We start from the raw sequence: 17,436 nt of genomic DNA, 5'->3' as shown, positions 1-17,436 counted from the left end.
AGGGTAACACCTGGGTCTGACCCATCTCTGTCCCCAGCTTGACCAGGCTGGGCCTAGAACTGGTGGTTCAAGAACAACTGAACCGTAAGCCTCTGTAAGGACAGAGACTTTGCACCTAAGTCCTTCCCCCAGCCCTGCACGTGCACAGGCTGTGACAGCGGCTGCCACCGGGCCTCACCGGAGCTCCTGCTGTGCGTTGGTGGAGTCCAGCGTGTCCTCCAGCTCGCTCCGCAGTGCCTCCAGCTCCTCGCCCAGGTCCCGGCGCTGCTTCTCCGCCTTGGTCCTGGCCACGCGCTCGGCCTCCAGGTCCTCCTGGGCCTCGGCCAGGGCTGCTTGAGCCTCCCGCAGGGATTTCAGCAGCTGGGCCCGGGCCCCACCCTCGTCTTCTGCCCTGGAGGTGACAAGAACCATGGAGTTGGTACAGGGGCAGGCAAGGGCGAGGCAATGATTTCTGGGGACAGAGAGGCTGGATGTGGGCTTTGGGGGTGGCCAGTCCCAGGTTCGAATCCTATCTCTGCCACTGGGTACTTGACTCCAGTACTAATTTATTTTTTTTGAGACAGGGTCTTGCTCTGTTACCCAGGCTGGAGTGCAGTGGTGCAGTCATGGCTTACTGCAGCCTCAAATTCCTGGGCTCAAGTGATCCTCCTACCACAGCATCCCATGTAGCTGAGACCACAGTTGTGGTCCACCACACCTGGCTAATTTTTTTTTTTCCCCAAAGAGACGGGGTCTCACAATGTTGCCCAGGGCTGGTCTCGAACTCCTGGCCTCGAGCCAGGAGGTGGTTCCATCCTCCCACCTCGGCCTTACAAAGTGTGAGATCGTAGGACTGAGCCACTTCGCCCAGCCTGACTCATTTCGAACCTCAGTTTTCTTAGCTATAAAGTGGGAATGACAGCAACAGTAATCGTTGGAGACACTTAGTAAGTTCCTGCCTCATGCCAGCGCTTTACTTGTATCACCTCATTTAATGTTCCTGCCAAATGAGGAAACTGAGGCCCAGCACGGAGAAAGCACTTGCCAAGGCTACCCAGTCCGTGAGTGGCTGGGTTGCCCCGGAGTTCCTCCTTGTAACTCTCACAGGGATGTGGCTTCCTGTCCCTTCATGCAGTGTCATTGCAAAGAGAAGCTGGATCCAGGGGCTGCATCAACTGGGACCTGGGGGTTAATGGCTCAGGGAGCCACACAGGCCTGGCTCAGTATCCTCTCCTGGCCCCCTGCTCTGGCAAGTGACTTAAGAAGGGCAGGGTCCTGGTTTGTGGGAGGACATGACAATGAACACTCTCCTTTACCAGGGTTGCTGGGGGGATGATGACAAAAATAAAGCACAAAAAGGCCACATGTTGTATGAAATATCTAGAATAGGCAAATTCTATTTAGACAGAAAGTGGATCAGAGGCTGCCAGTCTGGGGAGAAGGAGGGATGGGGAGTGACTGCTTGTTTTTTTTTTTTGAGAGAGGATCTCGTTCTGTCACCTAGACCAGAGTGCAGTGGCTCCCTGCAGCCTCGACTTCCCAGGTTCAAATGATCCTCCCACCTCAGTCCTCTAAGTGGCTGGGACTACAGGCACACGCCACCATGCTTGGCTAATTTTTTAAAGTTTTTGGTGGAAACAGGGTCTCATTATATTGCCCAGGCTGGTCTTGAATTCCTGGGCTCAGGGGACCCTCCTGCCTCCTCCTCTCAGAGTGATGGATTATGGCGTGAGTCACTGTGCCCGGCCGTGATTGCTTAATACATACAGGGTTTCCTTTTGGGGTGATAAAAATATTCTGGAGGCCGGCACAGTGGCTCATGCCTGTAATCCCAGCACTTTGGGAGGCTGAGACAGGTGGATCACCTGAGGTCAGGAGTTCAAGACCAGCCTGGCCAACATAGTGAAATCCAGTCCTTGCTAAAAATACAAAAATTAGCTGGGTGTGGTGGTGGGCACCTATAGTCTTAGCTACTTGGGAGGCTGAAGCAGGAGAACTGCTTGAACCCAGGAGGCAGAGGATGTAGTGAGCCAAGATCACGCCACTGCACTCCAGGCTGGGCGACAGGGCAAGACTCCATCTCAATAAAAGGGAAACTGTTCTAGAACTAGATAGAGGTGATGGTTACACAGCATTGTGAATGGGCAAAATCTACTGAATTGTACACTTAAAAAACGGTTACTTTTATGTGAATTTCACCTCAGTAAAAAAAAAAAAAAAAAAAAGTAGCAAGAGTAATAAAAGTAGTAACAGAAACATCTGGCATTTATTGAGGGCTCAGGGTATGCCAAGCGTCTGAGGAGTACTTTCTTCTTTAACCCTCACACTAACCCTAGGAGTAGCGTCTATAATTAACCCATTTTATAGATGAAAAAACTGAGGCTAGAGAGGTGATGTGACTTGGGTGAGGTCACATGACTAGAAAGGGGCGAAGCCAGGATTCCAACCCAGAAGTCAGACTCAAAGATGTGTGTTCACAGCCAGGTGCAGTGCCTCACACCTATAATCCCAGCACTTTGGGAGGCCGAGACAAGTGGATCACCTGGTGTCGGGAGTTCGAGACCAGCCTAGGCAACGTGGTGAAACCCCGTCACCACTAAAAATACAAAACTTGCTGGGCATGTTGGCGGGGGCCTGTAATCCCAGTTACTTGGGAGGCTGAGGCATGAGAATCACTTGAACCTGGGTGGCGGAGGTGGTAGTGACCAAGATAACACCACTGCACTCCAGTCTGGGCAGCAAAACAAGACTCCATCTTAAAAAAAATTTTATATATATATCTATGTTCTTAACCCCCCCCAACACACACACCATGTTCCACCAACTCTAAGATGCACAGTTTTTCACATTTTAACATCTCTGAAATTCAGTTGTACTTGTAATCAAGGAGGTCTTAGATTGCATGGAGCACAGCGCATAAAAAGCATCTGAAATACTAAGCACATCTGACATACAGTAGGAGCTCAATTATTGTGAATGAGTGTAAATAGAATTATTATGATTCCTAACATAGGCCACCTGTCAAATCTCAGCTGATTCTGGGCTGTTTGGTGTGGGGAGGCCAAGAAGGGGGGAAGAGGAAGAAATAGCTTTTTTTTTTTTTTTTTTTTGAGGCAGAGTCTCGCTCTATCGCCCTGACTAGAGTGCAGTGGCCAGATCTCAGCTCACTGCAAGCTCCGGCTCCCGGGTTCACGCCATTCTCCTGCCTCAGCCTCCCGAGTAGCTGGGGACTACAGGCGCCCGCCACCTCGCCTGGCTAGTTTTTGTATTTTTAGTAGAGACGGGGTTTCACCGTGTTAGCCAGGATGGTCTCGATCTCCTGACCTCGTGATCCGCCCGTCTCGGCCTCCCAAAGTGCTGGGATTACAGGCTTGAGCCACCGCGCCCGGCCGAAATAGCTTTTTTTTTTTTTAGACGTAGTTTTGCTCTGTTGCCAGGCTAGAGCGCAGTGGTGTGATCTCGGCTCACTGCAACCTCTGCCTCCCGGGTTCAAGTGATTCTCGTACTTAAGCTTCCTGAGTAGCTGGGATTACAGGTGCCTGCCACCACACCCAGCTAATTTTTGTATTTTTAGTAGAGATGGGGTTTCGCCATGTTAGCCAGGCTGGTCTCAAACTCCCCACCTCAAGTGATCCACCTGCCTTGGCCTTCCAAAGTGCTGGGATTACAGGTATGAACCACCGTACCTGGCCTAGAAATAGCATTTTCTTGTTCCGTTTGTGCACTGTTATGCAAGTTACCAGACACATAGAGTCTTGTTCCACTTTTCGCTTAACCTAGTGGGCCCGGAACTCTTGCTATCTTCATTTGACAGAAGGGGACACTGAGGTGTGGAGGGATGTGGCTTGTCTGTGGCTGGTGAGTGGCTCCACCAGGGTTTGCACCCAGGAGCTTCTGACTTGGGCACCCCATGCTTGCCCCACCAAGCCCGCCCCCCACCCTGCACCTGGCCAGGGCAGCCTGCAGCTCCTCCTCCTTGTGGCCCAGCTGGGCCCGCAGCTCCTCTGCCCGCTGTTGCTGCTCCACCATCTGCTCCTGCAGCTCCGAGCTCTCCCCGTCCAGCCTCCGCTTCAGCTTCTCCAGCTCCTGGCGACCCTTCTCCTCCTTCCGTAGGCGGTCTGGAGGCAGGGTTGGGGGCCACGCATGAGGACTCCAGGCCTGCACACTCAGCCGCTCCCACAGAGACCACAGGCCCCCAGCCACATATAAGGCTACGCTCAGCACCTCCCTTAACACCTTCTCCTCCTCCCACCTTCCCCATCTATCTCGGGGACTCTCCCCACAATGTTGTCCTAGACCCTCGGCCAGACACCTACGCACTGTCCTCTCCTCCTCATCCCCACTGACAGCCCATGCCTCCTCCCTCTGACTCTCTGCCCTGTGTCCACAGCCCTGCCTCCTCCTTGTGCCCCTTCCTTTCTGTTTCTGATTCTAAGTCAACAGGAAGGGACAGGGAGACAAAAACGTGTCTGAAAGAGACAGACAGTGGAGCAGTCAGATGGGAAGAAAGTAGGATAACCCAAGACACCACGGAGAGAAAGGGAGTTGGATTTAGAGATGCATGAAGAACTCAAGAGCTGGGAGGACACTCAATCCGCCCTGAGCCTTCCTTCCTATCCCATTTAGCAGACACAGCCACTGAGGCCCTGTAGCACATGGAGCTTGCCTGAAGTCCCCCATCAGAGCACACACAGACCCCTACAGCTCCCCACTGGCTGGGCGGGAGCTCACCCTCCATGTCTGCGATTGTGGCCTCATACTTGAGCCGTAGCTTATTGAGGCTCTTGACCTTCTCCTCCTCCTCAGCTGCCTGGGATGAGAACTCCGACAGGCGATCTTCTAGCAGCTTCCGCTCCTGAGGGGTGGGGTGGGGTGAGGTGCAGTCAGGAGCCGGGCCAGGAGCAGCCCCTACCTGATCTGAAGCTTCTGGTGTTGTTCTCATCTATGGTTCTGCTCCTATTCACCCTTCTCTGACCTTCCTCCCCCTACACCTCCCTCTTCTTCCCATTCCCTGGGGTCTATAGACCCATCCCACCCCCACCAGTGCACACCTGAGAAGCGCAGTGTGGTAACCGCCATGGTTTGAAGTTCACCATTCATTAATGCACCAACGCACCCGCTCCCCACTTTCCCAGCTGCCCTCAGGCCCCCAACCTTGCTCAGCTTGGAGTTCTGGTCTTCCAGGAGCAGCAGGTCCTCCTCAAATTTCTTCATTTTTGCCTCTGTCGTCACCTTCTCCAGCTGCAGCTTCTGCCGTGCCCCCTCCTCAGCCTCAAGGTGAGCCTCTAGCTCCTGGGGAGGGGAGGCAGGAGGAGTGAGCATACACGGGCCAACAGATGGAGCGTGATGGGAAGGATGCGGACGGGGATAGTCTGCGGATCCCCGGGGTGGCTCAGAGAGGTGCATACCCCGGGTGAGGCTGGGAAGGATAAAACCTTTATTGGCGGCCGGGTGCGGTGGCTCAAGCCTGTAATCCCAGCACTTTGGGAGGCCGAGACGGGCGGATCACGAAGTCAGGAGATCGAGACCATCCTGGCTAACATGGTGAAACCCCGTCTCTACTAAAAAAAATACAAAAAAAAACTAGCCGGGCGAGATGGCGGGCGCCTGTAGTCCCAGCTACTCGGGAGGCTGAGGCAGGAGAATGGCGTAAACCCGGGAGGCGGAGCTTGCAGTGAGCTGAGATCCGGCCACTGCACTCCAGCCTGGGCGACAGAGCGAGACTCCGTCTCAAAAAAAACAAAAAAACAAAAAAAAAAACCTTTATTGGCTTTCCCATTTCATTCATTAGCTCAACAAGCATTTATTGAGTGCCTAGTGTATGCCAGGCACAGTTCTAGACACTGAGGATGGGAAAAGTTCCTGGCCTTCTGCAGTGAGAGATGACCGCACCACTGCACTGAAGGCTGGGTAACAGAGCGAGATCTCGCCTCTGAAAAAAATATGAACACCTATCCTTGTGGAAATCACTTTCTTGTGTGGGGGTTAGGGATACAGATTATAAACAACAAATATAGTAAATAGGTCGGGTGCGGTGGCTCACGCCTGTAATCCCAGCACTTTGGGAGGCCAAGGCGGGCGGATCACGAGGTCAGGAGATCGAGACCATCCTGGCTAACACAGTGAAACCCTGTCTCTACTCCATCTCAAAAAAAAAAAAAATTTAAACAGAATAAAATAAAATAAATTCAAAAAATAAAGTTGAGTCTTGATTTCCAATGTGCCTGATGACTGTCATATTGGCAGTACCCATTTCTATAATTTATTTACTATGTTTATTTTATTTTTTAAATTATGTATTATTTATTACTATTTTTTGAGATGGAGTCTCGCTCTGTCACCCAGGCTGGAGCGCAGTGGTGCGATCTTGGCTCACTGCAAGCTCCACCTCCCGGGGTTCAAGCGACTCTCTTGCCTCAAGTTCCCGAGTAGCTGGGATTACAGGCATCTGCTACCACACCTGGCTAATTTTTTGTATTTTTAGTAGAGATGAGGTTTCACCACGTTGGCCAGACTGGTCTTGAACTCCTGACTTCAGGTGATCCACCCACCTCAGCCGCCCAAAGTGCTGGAATTACAGGAATGAGCCACCGCGCCCAGCCTATTTTATTGTTTGAGACAAGGTCTCACTCTGTCACCCAGGCTGGAGTGCAGTGGTGCCATCACAGCTCACTGCAACCTTGACCTCCTGGGCTCAGGTGCTCCTCCCACCTCAGGCCTCCTGGGTAGCCGTGATGACACTACAGGCGTGTGACACCATGCCTGGCTAATTTTTGTGTTTTTGTTTTTGTAGAGAAAGGGTTTCACCACATTGCCTAGGCTGGTCTTGAATCCCCGGGCTTAAGATATCCTCCCAAAGTGCTGGGATTACAGATTGAGGCACTGCACCCAGCCAAGACTCAATTTTATGTGTGGCCTTGACATCTGGTAAAAGTAGGAGGGGCCTCAAATGGCCTAAACAAAAGTCCTCCTACTCCCTCTGCTCCCCCAGATAAGGTCCCCCAGCCTTACCTGGAGACCCTCCTTATCCTGGGGACCAGGCACAGTGCCTGCTTATCCCTGAGAAGCACATTCCAGCTCCCTGCCAGCCCATGGAATTACTGAAACAAACCAATCGCATTTTCCCACAGTACCCAGGAGTCACCTCCACCTGTTGTTGCAATGAAGCCTGTTTCCCACAGCCCCTGCTTGTTCACTCTGCTCTTGAGGGCAACACCCATGTGGGTGTCAATGGTGTGGTGTTGGCCCGTCAGGCTGTGAATATTCAATATTCAAGAAACTGCTGTCAATCAATCTCACCTGTCTGGTGTCCGGTGCTGTGTGCTCAGCCATCCCCATAAACCTAGGGAAGGATCCCACCCTCGGTCCCACCCTCGGTCAAGAGAAGTTGATTAAAACACTACTGGGCCGGGTACGGTGGCTCACGCCTGTAATCCTAGCACTTTGGAAGGCTGAGGCGGGCAGATCACCTGAGGTCAGGAGTTCGAGACCAGCCTAGCCAACATACTGAAACACTGTCTCTACTAAAAACAAAAAAATTAACTGGGTGTGGTGGCACATGCCTGTAATCCCAGATACTGCTGTAGAGGTTGAGACAGGAGAATTGCTTGAGCCTGGGAGACGGAGGTTGCAGTGAGCTGAGATGGCGCCACTGCACTCCAGCCTGGGTGACAGAGCGAGACTGTCTCGAAAAAACAAAAAACAAAAAAACACTACTGAGCCCTTGAAATGTGGCTGATGTGGACTGATGAACTGAATTTTCTGTCTTATTTAATTTTACTTATTTTAAATTTAAAACGAGACACCCAATCACTGAAAAGCTTTTTAAGCATGTTTGGAACAACTTGGTCATGTGAATCTAGTTTTTATAAACTGCAGAAATTATGAAACTGAAATACAGGTCAAGTGTTTCCAATGAGAATTTAGTATCTGAATTGAGATGTGCTGTAGTGTAAAATACACACTAGATTTTGAAGAGGAACCATGAGGGCAGCCTGCCCGTGAATGAAGCCAGGAGATAGAGAGAGGGGGAGTACTGAGGACATTGCCTGAATGCCTGGATCCAGCCATGCCCGAAGCTGAGGACAGCATTTGGGCGCCTGGATCCAGCCATGCCTGAAGCTGAATATATCACTTGGACGTCTGGATCCACCCATACATGAAGCTCACACATTCTAGGGTCTCCCGTAATCTGAATAAAAAAATGTATACTTTTTGCAAATTCACTTAGAACTGAGTTTTCTACAAATTCGTGGCCCAAAGACACATGGTTTGCAGAAGCAAAGGTGGATGGTGTAGACAGAGGGGTCTGGAGGGTGGCCTGGTGGGCATGCAGGGGGCCAGACCTGTATGTGCTGCTGAAGCCTCTTCTTCTCGGTTTGCAGCTGACGACTGCACTCCTCCTCCTCGCCCACGCGAGCCTCCAGCTCTGACACCACCAGCTCCAGCTCCTGCTTGCGGGCTGCCAGCCTCCCCCGCGTCTCCTCGGCCTCTGCACACAGTTCTGCCTCTGCTCGCAATTGCTCTGCCAGGCGGGTGCGCTCCTCTTCCAGCTGGGGAGTGTGTGGGAAGTTAGTGGTCAGAGAGTAGTGCTCCCAGGGCAACCTGCACCAGGTGCCTGCTGCTGCCTTGTAACTTGCTTTGGCCTTTAAGGCCTTCAGGGCAGTACTGAGGGGTGAGAGGACACAGTGTCCCCACCTCCTCCCCCTCAGGTCCCCGTCTCAGGATGAGCCCATATCCCCCTAATCACTAAGTCAGAATCCTGGGGATGTCCTTCTCCCTCACCTCTCACAGTCATCAGCCTGCACCCCTGCTCTCTCTGGCCCCTCCTCTCTGTCCCTACAGCCCCAACAGGCTCAGGTTTGCCTTCTCTTACCTGTCTCTCTCCAGACTCCTCCCCAGCCTCCCCCCCCAGCCTCCCAGCCTCCAGCCTTTCCCCTTCCAGTCCATCCTTCAAATAACCCCCTAAGGGTCTTTCTACCATCTCACATTTCATTTAATACTTCCATACTTAGAAATGTAACCACAGAAAATAATGCAGAAAAGGCAAACAGAAAAATGCTCAAGAAGGGGTTTGTTCTAGTATTATTATTATTATTATTATTATTGAGACAGAGTCTCACTCTGTCACCCAGGCTGGATTGCAGCAACACCATCTCGGCTTACTGCAACAGCCACCTCCTAAGTAGCTGGGATTACAGGCGTGCGCCACCACACCCGGCTAATTTTTGCATTTTTAGTAGAGACGGGGTTTCACCATGTTGACCAGAGTGGTCTTGAACTCCTGATCTCAGGTGATCTGCCCACGTCAGCCTCCCAAATGTTCTAGCATTATTTTAAGATAGCCAAATACTGGAAACAGTTATAAGTCCACCGCCTGCATACCATAGCCCGGACACAGCTGAGGTCCCTGCGCCCAGATCCTACAGCCCAGCTCCATTCTGGCTCTGCAGGACTCTCCCACCCCACCCCTACCCGGCCCATACCCTGGCTACACCCCCAGGGCCCTGCTCCCTGCACGTCACGATTCAACCAAACTAAACAGCCCCAATCCCCGCCAGGCCTCAGTACACCTTAGCTTTGCTCCCATCCTCCTGACAGCCCTGCCTGGGCACAGGCTGGCTCAGAAGCCCCGCCCCTCACACCTGGCTCCACCCACGTGACACAGCCCCGCCCCCCAAGACACGCCCCCACGCCCTGCCCCCGCCCCCTCACCTGTGCCACTCGGCCCTGGAGCTCCCCAACTTCGCGGGCGCTCTGCTGCTGTAGCTCCTGAACTTTCTGCAACTCCTGGGCCCGTGCCTGCAGCACCTCATCCTGCCGCGTCACCTGCAGCAGTGGCTTCACCTAGGTGGAGGTGAAAGGGGATGGAATGGCTGACTTCCAAGGTGCGAGGCCACCTGACCCAGGAGCCAAGGCCTCACACTCTTGGTCGGGTCTGAGTTTCTGGGTTCAAATCCCATCTCCTCCACCTATTAGCTGTGTGTCTCCGCCTTGGCAACAGTCCTTGGTCACAGGCCTAGAACACTGACAGGTACAGGCAAGCACCACTAAATACACTATTGATCTATCTAATCTATCTGGCTGGCTAAAGGATCCCTCCACATCCAAGAGGCACGGTGGACTGTGGCCGCTGCTATTCTGTGGAACAGTCTTTCTTTCCTCCCTTCTTTCCTTCCTTCCTTTTTTTTGTTTGTTTGTTTTTTGTTTTTGATGGAGTCTCACTCTCTTGCCAGGCTGAAGTGCAGTGGTGCGATCTCAGCTCACTGCAACCTCCGCCTCCCAGGTTCAAGCAATTCTTCTGCCTCAGCCTTCTGAATAGCTGGGATTACAGGCGTGTGCCACCACGTCTGGCTAATTTTTGTGTTTTCAGTAGAGAGGGTTTCGACATGTTGGCCAGGCTGGTCTCGAACTCCTGGCCTCAGGTAATCCACCCGCCTCAGCCTCCCGAAGTGTTGGGATATAGGCATGAGCCACCGTGCCTGGCCAAGGGCCAGTGTTTCTTAAGCCTGTTAGTCCAAGATCCTTCGTGAGAGATGAGCTTTACATGGCATGCTTCAGGCTGCCGTGACAGAGGTACACACAGTACTGAAACAAGCATTTCACAGAAGCTCGCTCCCCTTGCTAAGTGAGATCCGCCCTGATAAATTCTGTTCTATCATATTCTACTCCGTTCTACACAAGTCTACTTGATTCTTGTCCTCTCCACCCAATTCTGTATCCATTCTATTCTCTTCTTTTCTGCCCCAACTCCTAGCCTCTTTCACAGGCATCATTCACATTTCTGAATTGATGCCAATCAAATCCTACTTGACCCCAACCCCCAACAGCTAAGGTAGGCAAACTTTTTCTTCAAGGGCCAGCCAGGAAATATTTGAGACTTTACAGGCCACCCTAAATAAATAAAATATTTATTTATTATTATTTATTTTTTTTTGAGATAGAGCCTTGCTCTGTCACCCAGGCTGGAGTGCGGTGGTACAATGTTGGCTCAGTGCAACCTTCACCTTCCAGGTTCCAGTGATTCACCTGCCCCAGCCTCCCGAGTAGCTGGGATTATAGGCGCCCACCACCACATCCAGCTAATTTTTGTATTTTTAGTAGTGACGGAGTTTCAGCATATTGGCCAGGCTGGGCTCGAACCCCTGACCTCAAGTGATCCACCCACCTCAGCCTCCCAAACTGCTGGGATTACAGGCATACACCTCCATGCCCTGCCAGTTTTTTGTTTTGTTTTGTTTTGTTTTGTTTTGAGGTGGAGTCTCGCTCTGTCGCCCAGGCTGGAGTGCAGTGGCGCGATCTCTGCTCACTGCAAGCTCCGCCTCCCGGGTTCACGCCATTCTCCTGCCTCAGCCTCCCCAGTAGCTGGTACTACAGGCGCCCGGCACCACGCCCAGCTAATTTTTTTTTTTTTTGTATTTTTAGTAGAGACGGGGTTTCACCGTGTTAGCCAGGATGGTCTCGATCTGACCTCGTGATCCGCCCATCTCGGCCTCCCAAAGTGCTCGGATTACAGGCGTGAGCCACCGCGCCCGGCCCCAGTTTTTAATTTTTATTTCTTTTTCTGAGACAGGGTCTCACTCTTGTCACCCAAGCTGGAGTGCAGTGATATGATCATGGCTTACTGTAGCCTCATACTCCTGGGCTTAAGCAATCCTTCCTCCCAAGTAGCTAGGACTACAGATGTGCACCAGTACACCCAGTTATTCATTTATTTATTTTTTGTAGAGATGAGGATCTCACTTTGTTGCCCAGGCTGGTCTCGAACTCTTGGGCTCAAGTGATGCTCCTACCTTGGCCTCCCGAAGTGCTGGGATTACAGGTGTGAGCCACTACCCTCAGCTTCTGGCTGTTTACCTACTCCACTCAGCTGTTGTAGCTCAGATGCAGCTGCAGACACTACGTTAACGAAAGGGCTTTTGCAAAAGCAGCCATCAGGCCCAAACCTCCCTCCATTCTCCTCTCTCCTCTCCAGTTTCCCCCTGAGGAAACACCCAGTCCCCGAGCTCCACAGCGCATGGCGACCTGGCTTTGCCCCCTCCGCTTTGGGTACGGATGTGATGCCAGCCTGGCTCATCTGATCCCTACTAACTGGCTCTGGGATGGTCACATGACTCCAGCTGGGCCAATGAGCATGAAACCTGGGAATCTGGCTGGAGCTCTGTGATAAGACAGACCAGGCTGGCCAAGGTGGTTGGGGGTAAGTCTCCATCTGCTGGTGGCCCCTAGTGTGGAAAGCCTCTGTTGGTGATCATCACGGAGGAAAGCCAAGTGGGAGACGTAGAACACTGGATACTGACGTCACTGTTTGGACCCTCGTGCAATAAAGGGCTAACTCAGCAGGCCTGGGTTGTCCAAACCCTGCACATTCCTAAGAAAGTTCTGGCCCGTGATGGGCTCCTGGGAGGTAACCTCTAAGTCCTTGGAATGTCCCGTCTGATAAGAGTGCCTTGGTTTACCTGGAGGCTTGGGCCACCCTGGAAAGTCTATGCTAACAGTGGGATCTGTGGTGGGGACCTTGGGCCACATGGCATCAGTTTGACTCTGGAGGGGCTGGAGACTGAGTAACTGAGGTCACCACGTGACCTTGTCCATGCCTGTGTGAGCAGCCCCAGGAAAAATGCTGAACATCAAGGCTCAGGTGAGCTTCCCTGGTTGGCAATACCCCATGCATGTTATCAAACTTCATTGCTGGGAAAAGCTAAGTGTTGCCCACACAACTCCACTGGGAGAGAACAGCTGTAGGCTCATGCTTGGTCTCTCCGAGCCACTTATACACTGTTTTTTTTTTGTTGTTGTTGTTGTTGTTTTTATTATTTAACCTTTGCTCTTTTCTTTTTTTTTTCTTTCCTTTTCTTTTCTTTTTTTTTCTTTTTTTCTTTTTTTTTTTTTTTTTTGAGACAGAGTCTTGCTCTGTTGCCCAGGCTGCAAGTAGTGTCACGATCTTGGTTCACTGCAACCTCCGCCTCCTAGGTTTGACTGATTCTCCTACCTCAGCCTCCCAAGTACCTGGGACTACAGGCACGCGCCACCATGCCCGGCTAATTTTTGTATCTTTAGTAGAGACGGGATTTCACCATATTGGCCAGGCTGGTCTCGAACTCCTGACCTCAAGTGATCCACCCGCCTTGGCCTCTCAAACTGCTGGGATTACAGGTGTGAGCCACCGCACCCCGCACCTTTGCTGTTTTCAATCTATTCTTTGTATTGTGATAAACTGTAGCTATGAGTACAACAGCTTTTCTAAGTTCTGTGAGTCCTTCCAGAAAATCCTTGAACCCTTAAATCCTTGCGGACCCCTGGATCCAGGTGCAGCCCACATTGTCTTGAACCTTTGATCCATGTTGTTTTGAGTCAGATTTTTCTTGTCGCTTGCTAACTAAAGAATCCCAGCTAGCAAAGGCTGGGCCGACTGGCCCCGTTTTACTGATGGAGAAAACTGAGGCACACATGGAGGAAGTCACTTGTCAAGCAGAGCAAGCCTCAAGGTCCTATCCTCTCCCTGCTCAGACCACCTCCCTAGGCTGCCCTCACCTTGGTAAACAGCCGCCACCACTGCCAGTGTCTCAGCTTGAGGTAGGCTGCACAGTTCCGCTGCATCACCCTCAGGGCACTCTGCTGCTGCTGGCGCTTCTGGAAGGCCCTGGGTGGGGAAACAGGGGAGGGGCAGAGTGGGGGCTCAGCTCCTCCAGATGCCGTCCCCTTAGCAAGAGAGGCAAGCTCTTTTCTTTCTTTCTTTCATTTTTTTTTTTTTTTTTTGAGACAGAGTCTTGCTCTGTTGCCTAGGCTGGAGTGCAAGGGCATGATCTCAGCTCACTGCAACCTCCACCTCCCAGGTTTAAGCGATTCTCCTGCCTCAGCCTCCCAAGTAGCTGGGATGACAGGTGCGCACCACAACACTGGGCTAATTTTTGTATTTTTAGCAGAGATGGGATTCGCCATGTTGGCTAGGCTGCTCTCGAACTCCCGACCTCAAGTGATCTACTCACCTCAGCCTCCCAAAGTGCTGGGATTATAGGCGTGAGTCACCACGCCTGACCAAGCCAAGCTCCTTTCACTTAGCCATCATAAAATGCCTACTGTGTGCAGGCATTCTTATTACTTTTAGATCTGTGTTCTGGCCGTTCGCCCCCCTGCCCCTGACTCTCTCTGCCCTGTCGCACGGCCCCAGCCCCTCTGCCTAGCCTCCTTCTCCAGCCTCTCCTATCCGCCCATCCCGGCACACCTCCAGAGGGTCTTTCTACACTCAGGGCTGACCCACTCCTCCCCTGCTCACAGCCGTCCATAGCTCCCTAGCTCCTCTGGACGAGGCCCCACTCAGCCTGGTGTTTGGGCCATCCTTTTCTGCCACTCTATTCTTTGAGGCCTTTTTTTTTTTTTTTTTTTTTTCCAATACAGTCTCACTCTGTCACCCAGGCTGGAGTGCAGTGGCATGATCTTGGCTCACTGCAATCTCTGCCTCCTGAGTTCTCCTGCCTCATTCTCCTGCCTCAGCCTCCCGAGTATCTAGGATTACGGCTAATTGTTGTATTTTTAGTAGAGATGGGTTTCACCATGTTGGCCAGGCTGGTCTCGAATTCCTGACCTCAAGTGATCCACCCGCTTCGGCCTCCCAAAGTGCTGGGATTACAGGTGTGAGCCGCCGCACCCGGCCTCTCTGAGCCACTTCTAAGGAGGAAGGAGAGTCTCTGGCAAACGCCCTGTATTCCTGAAGCATGCCAGGGTCTTGCATTGTTGGACCTTTGCACAAGCTTGCTCCTGCTCTGAGCGCCTTTCCCGTTTTCCTTCATCCACCTGGTTGTCCGGAGTGACCTGGGGGAGTCACGGCCTGCAGCAGGGCCCCCTTGCTGCACCTCTATGGCCCCCATCAAAGCAGGTCTCACCCAGGACTGGGACTCTGTGCCCATGGAAGTCTCACCTCCAGACTGGAGCCCCTCAAGGGAATGGGCAGGGAGAGCGGACAGCTTGACCCGGGTTGCCCCGGGCTTTCTCTGTTTTAGCACTGGAAGTCCTGCACCCTGGAAAACCCCGTCCCAGGCCCACTAGGACGGCTGGTCACCCTATGGCTAAGTCTGGCCTCTGTGTTTCCAGTCTTACTCTGTACAGGGCCTGTCCACAGGGCCCCTCAGGGACTGCAGAACCAAGAAGTCTGGGCACCCAGCAGCTCCATCTACCTGCTCCTCAGGCCTGCACCCGTCCTGGAGGCCCTGACACCTGGAGCCATCTGGTCAACCCCTCCCTGACCCAACCTTGGCCAACAGGACCCCGGGAGACAGCGTGGCCGCCCACCTGCGAGCCAGGTATCCCCGGGCAGCTGCCTGGAAGGAGACGATGATGTCAGTGACCTTCAGGTCTCGCTCCTCTTCCAGCTGGGCCAGGACCCCGGCCCGGAAGAAGATCTTGCTCTGTCCCACACGGTAGAGGTTGGGGTCCAATTCCAGTGCCTGGATCTGTGAGGGGTGGGAGAGGGGTGATGATGGAGAGGGGGGTGATGGGGGAGTGGGGGTGGTGAGGAGGGGGAGTAATGGGGGAGGGAGTAGTGAGGAGGGGGAGTGATAGGGAAGGGGTGGTGATTGGGGAGGGGGGTGATAGGGGAGGGAGGTGATGGGGGAGAAGTGATGGGGGAGGGGGTGATGAGGAGGGTGATAGGGTAGGGGGTGATGTGGAGAAGGGTGATGGGGAGGGAAGTTATAGGAAGGAGGGTGATGGGGAGGGGGATGATAGAGGAGGGGGGTGGTGAGAAGGGGCAGTGATAGGGAAGGGGTGGTGATTGGGGAGAGGGTGTGATGGGGTAGGGGGTGATATGGAGGAGGGTGATAGGGGAGGAGAGTTATAGGGAGGGGTCGATGGGGGATACGGGTGATGGGACAGGGTGATGGGGTGACAGGTAGGGGGTTGATGGGGGATGATGAGGAAGCAGGGGTGGGGGCGTTGATAGGGAGAGGTAATGAGGAAGGGCAATGAAGGGGAGATCCCAGCCCCACTCCCCCACCACCTGGCCCCCTGCACACACATGCATACAGACACATAGACACAAACACATGCACACACACACAGACACACACAGACACAGACACACGCGTCTGCACACACACACGTATGTCTCCACAAACACGCACGCACACACACACGCCAGGCTGTCCCACTCACCATCTTTTCACAGGCCTGCTTCCCATCCATGAAGCCCTTGGGGATGGCATTGGGCGTCAGGATCTCGTACCTGCAATGAGCAGGGAGGGGTGGGGAGGAGAGAGTCACAGCAAAGGCTCACCTAGTGCCTGCTGCGGGCCAGGCACTGGACTCAGAGTGACGCACAACAGGAACAACGGTGACAATAACAAGGATAGTCACAAAACTCACATCTGAGCATTCACGCCACCGCCAAGGACAGCAACATCGACAATGATCGAAATGATTGATTGCTTCAGTTTTTTGTTTTGTTTGTTTTTTGAGATGGAGTCTCGCTCTGCCGTCCAGGCTGGAGTGCAGTGGCGAGATCTTGCCTCACTGCAACCTCTGTCTCCTGGGTTCAAGCGATTCTCCTGCCTCAGCCTACTGGGTAGCTGGGATTCAGGCATGTGCCACCACACCCGGCTAATTTTTGTATTTTTAGTAGAGACGGGGTTTCACCATGACGGCCAGGCTGGTCTCGAACTCCTGACCTGAAGTGATCCACCTGCCTCGGCCTCCCAAAATGCTGGGGTTACAGGCATGAGCCACGGTGCCTGGCCAGTATTGGCCAGTATTTTGGATGTATTGGCTTTAGTAAAATATCTTGTTAAAATTAATTTCATTTTTTTCACTTTTAAAAGTGTAACTATTAGAAAATTTTCAGTTGTGTACAAGGCTTCTATTAGAAAATTTTCAGTTGTGGGCCGGGCGCAGTGGCTCAAGCCTGTAATCCCAGCACTTTGGGAGGCCGAGACGGGCGGATCACGAGGTCAGGAGATCGAGACTCTCCTGGCTAACACGGTGAAACCCCGTCTCTACTAAAAAATACAAAAAACTAGCCAGGCGAGGTGGCGGGCACCTGTAGTCCCAGCTACTCAGGAGGCTGAGGCAGGAGAATGGCGTAAACCCCGGAGGTGGAGCTTGCAGTGAGCTGAGATCCGGCCACTGCACTCCAGCCTGGGCGATAGAGCGAGACTCCGTCTCAAAAAAAAAAAGAAAATTTTCAGTTGTGTACAAGGCTTCCATTCTACTTCTAACAGACAGTGCTGCTCTACACAGCTTGTGTGAAGCATCATTTTTGTTATATTTGCTGTATTACTTGCTCATTAGGCCTTGGTATTTTCTGTTCTGTTTTCTTCTTCTTCTTCTTTTTTTTTTTTGAGACGTAGTTTCACTCTTGTTGCCCAGGCTGCAGTGTAGTGGCACGATCTCGGCTCACTGCAACCTCCACCTCCCGGGTTCAAGCGATTCTCCTGCCTCAGCCTCCCGAGTAGCTAGGATTACAGG

At 52.6% G+C, this 17,436-nt stretch overlaps 1 protein-coding gene across 6 annotated transcripts in view; it reads right to left on the bottom strand.

Annotated features, from left to right (window-relative positions):
• The window catches only part of MYH14 (myosin heavy chain 14), a 101,671-nt gene that overhangs the window by 30,813 nt on the left and 53,422 nt on the right, over positions 1–17,436 (bottom strand). For all 6 annotated transcript variants that reach the window (XM_010369535.2, XM_030913285.1, XM_030913282.1 and 3 more), the window contains 9 exons: positions 16,129–16,198; positions 15,268–15,428; positions 13,513–13,621; positions 9,694–9,825; positions 8,325–8,531; positions 5,134–5,271; positions 4,711–4,834; positions 3,926–4,097; positions 179–391 (listed from right to left, as the gene is read on the bottom strand). In XM_010369535.2, the coding sequence (XP_010367837.2) occupies positions 179–391; positions 3,926–4,097; positions 4,711–4,834; positions 5,134–5,271; positions 8,325–8,531; positions 9,694–9,825; positions 13,513–13,621; positions 15,268–15,428; positions 16,129–16,198 (1,326 nt within the window). The remainder of the gene's footprint in view (positions 1–178; positions 392–3,925; positions 4,098–4,710; positions 4,835–5,133; positions 5,272–8,324; positions 8,532–9,693; positions 9,826–13,512; positions 13,622–15,267; positions 15,429–16,128; positions 16,199–17,436) is intronic.

Source organism: Rhinopithecus roxellana, chromosome 12, assembly GCF_007565055.1.
Source record: "Rhinopithecus roxellana isolate Shanxi Qingling chromosome 12, ASM756505v1, whole genome shotgun sequence".
Lineage (NCBI taxonomy): Eukaryota > Metazoa > Chordata > Mammalia > Primates > Cercopithecidae > Rhinopithecus > Rhinopithecus roxellana.
The sequence above is the reverse complement of the archived record's forward strand: the minus strand, read 5'-3'. Positions and strand labels throughout refer to the sequence as shown.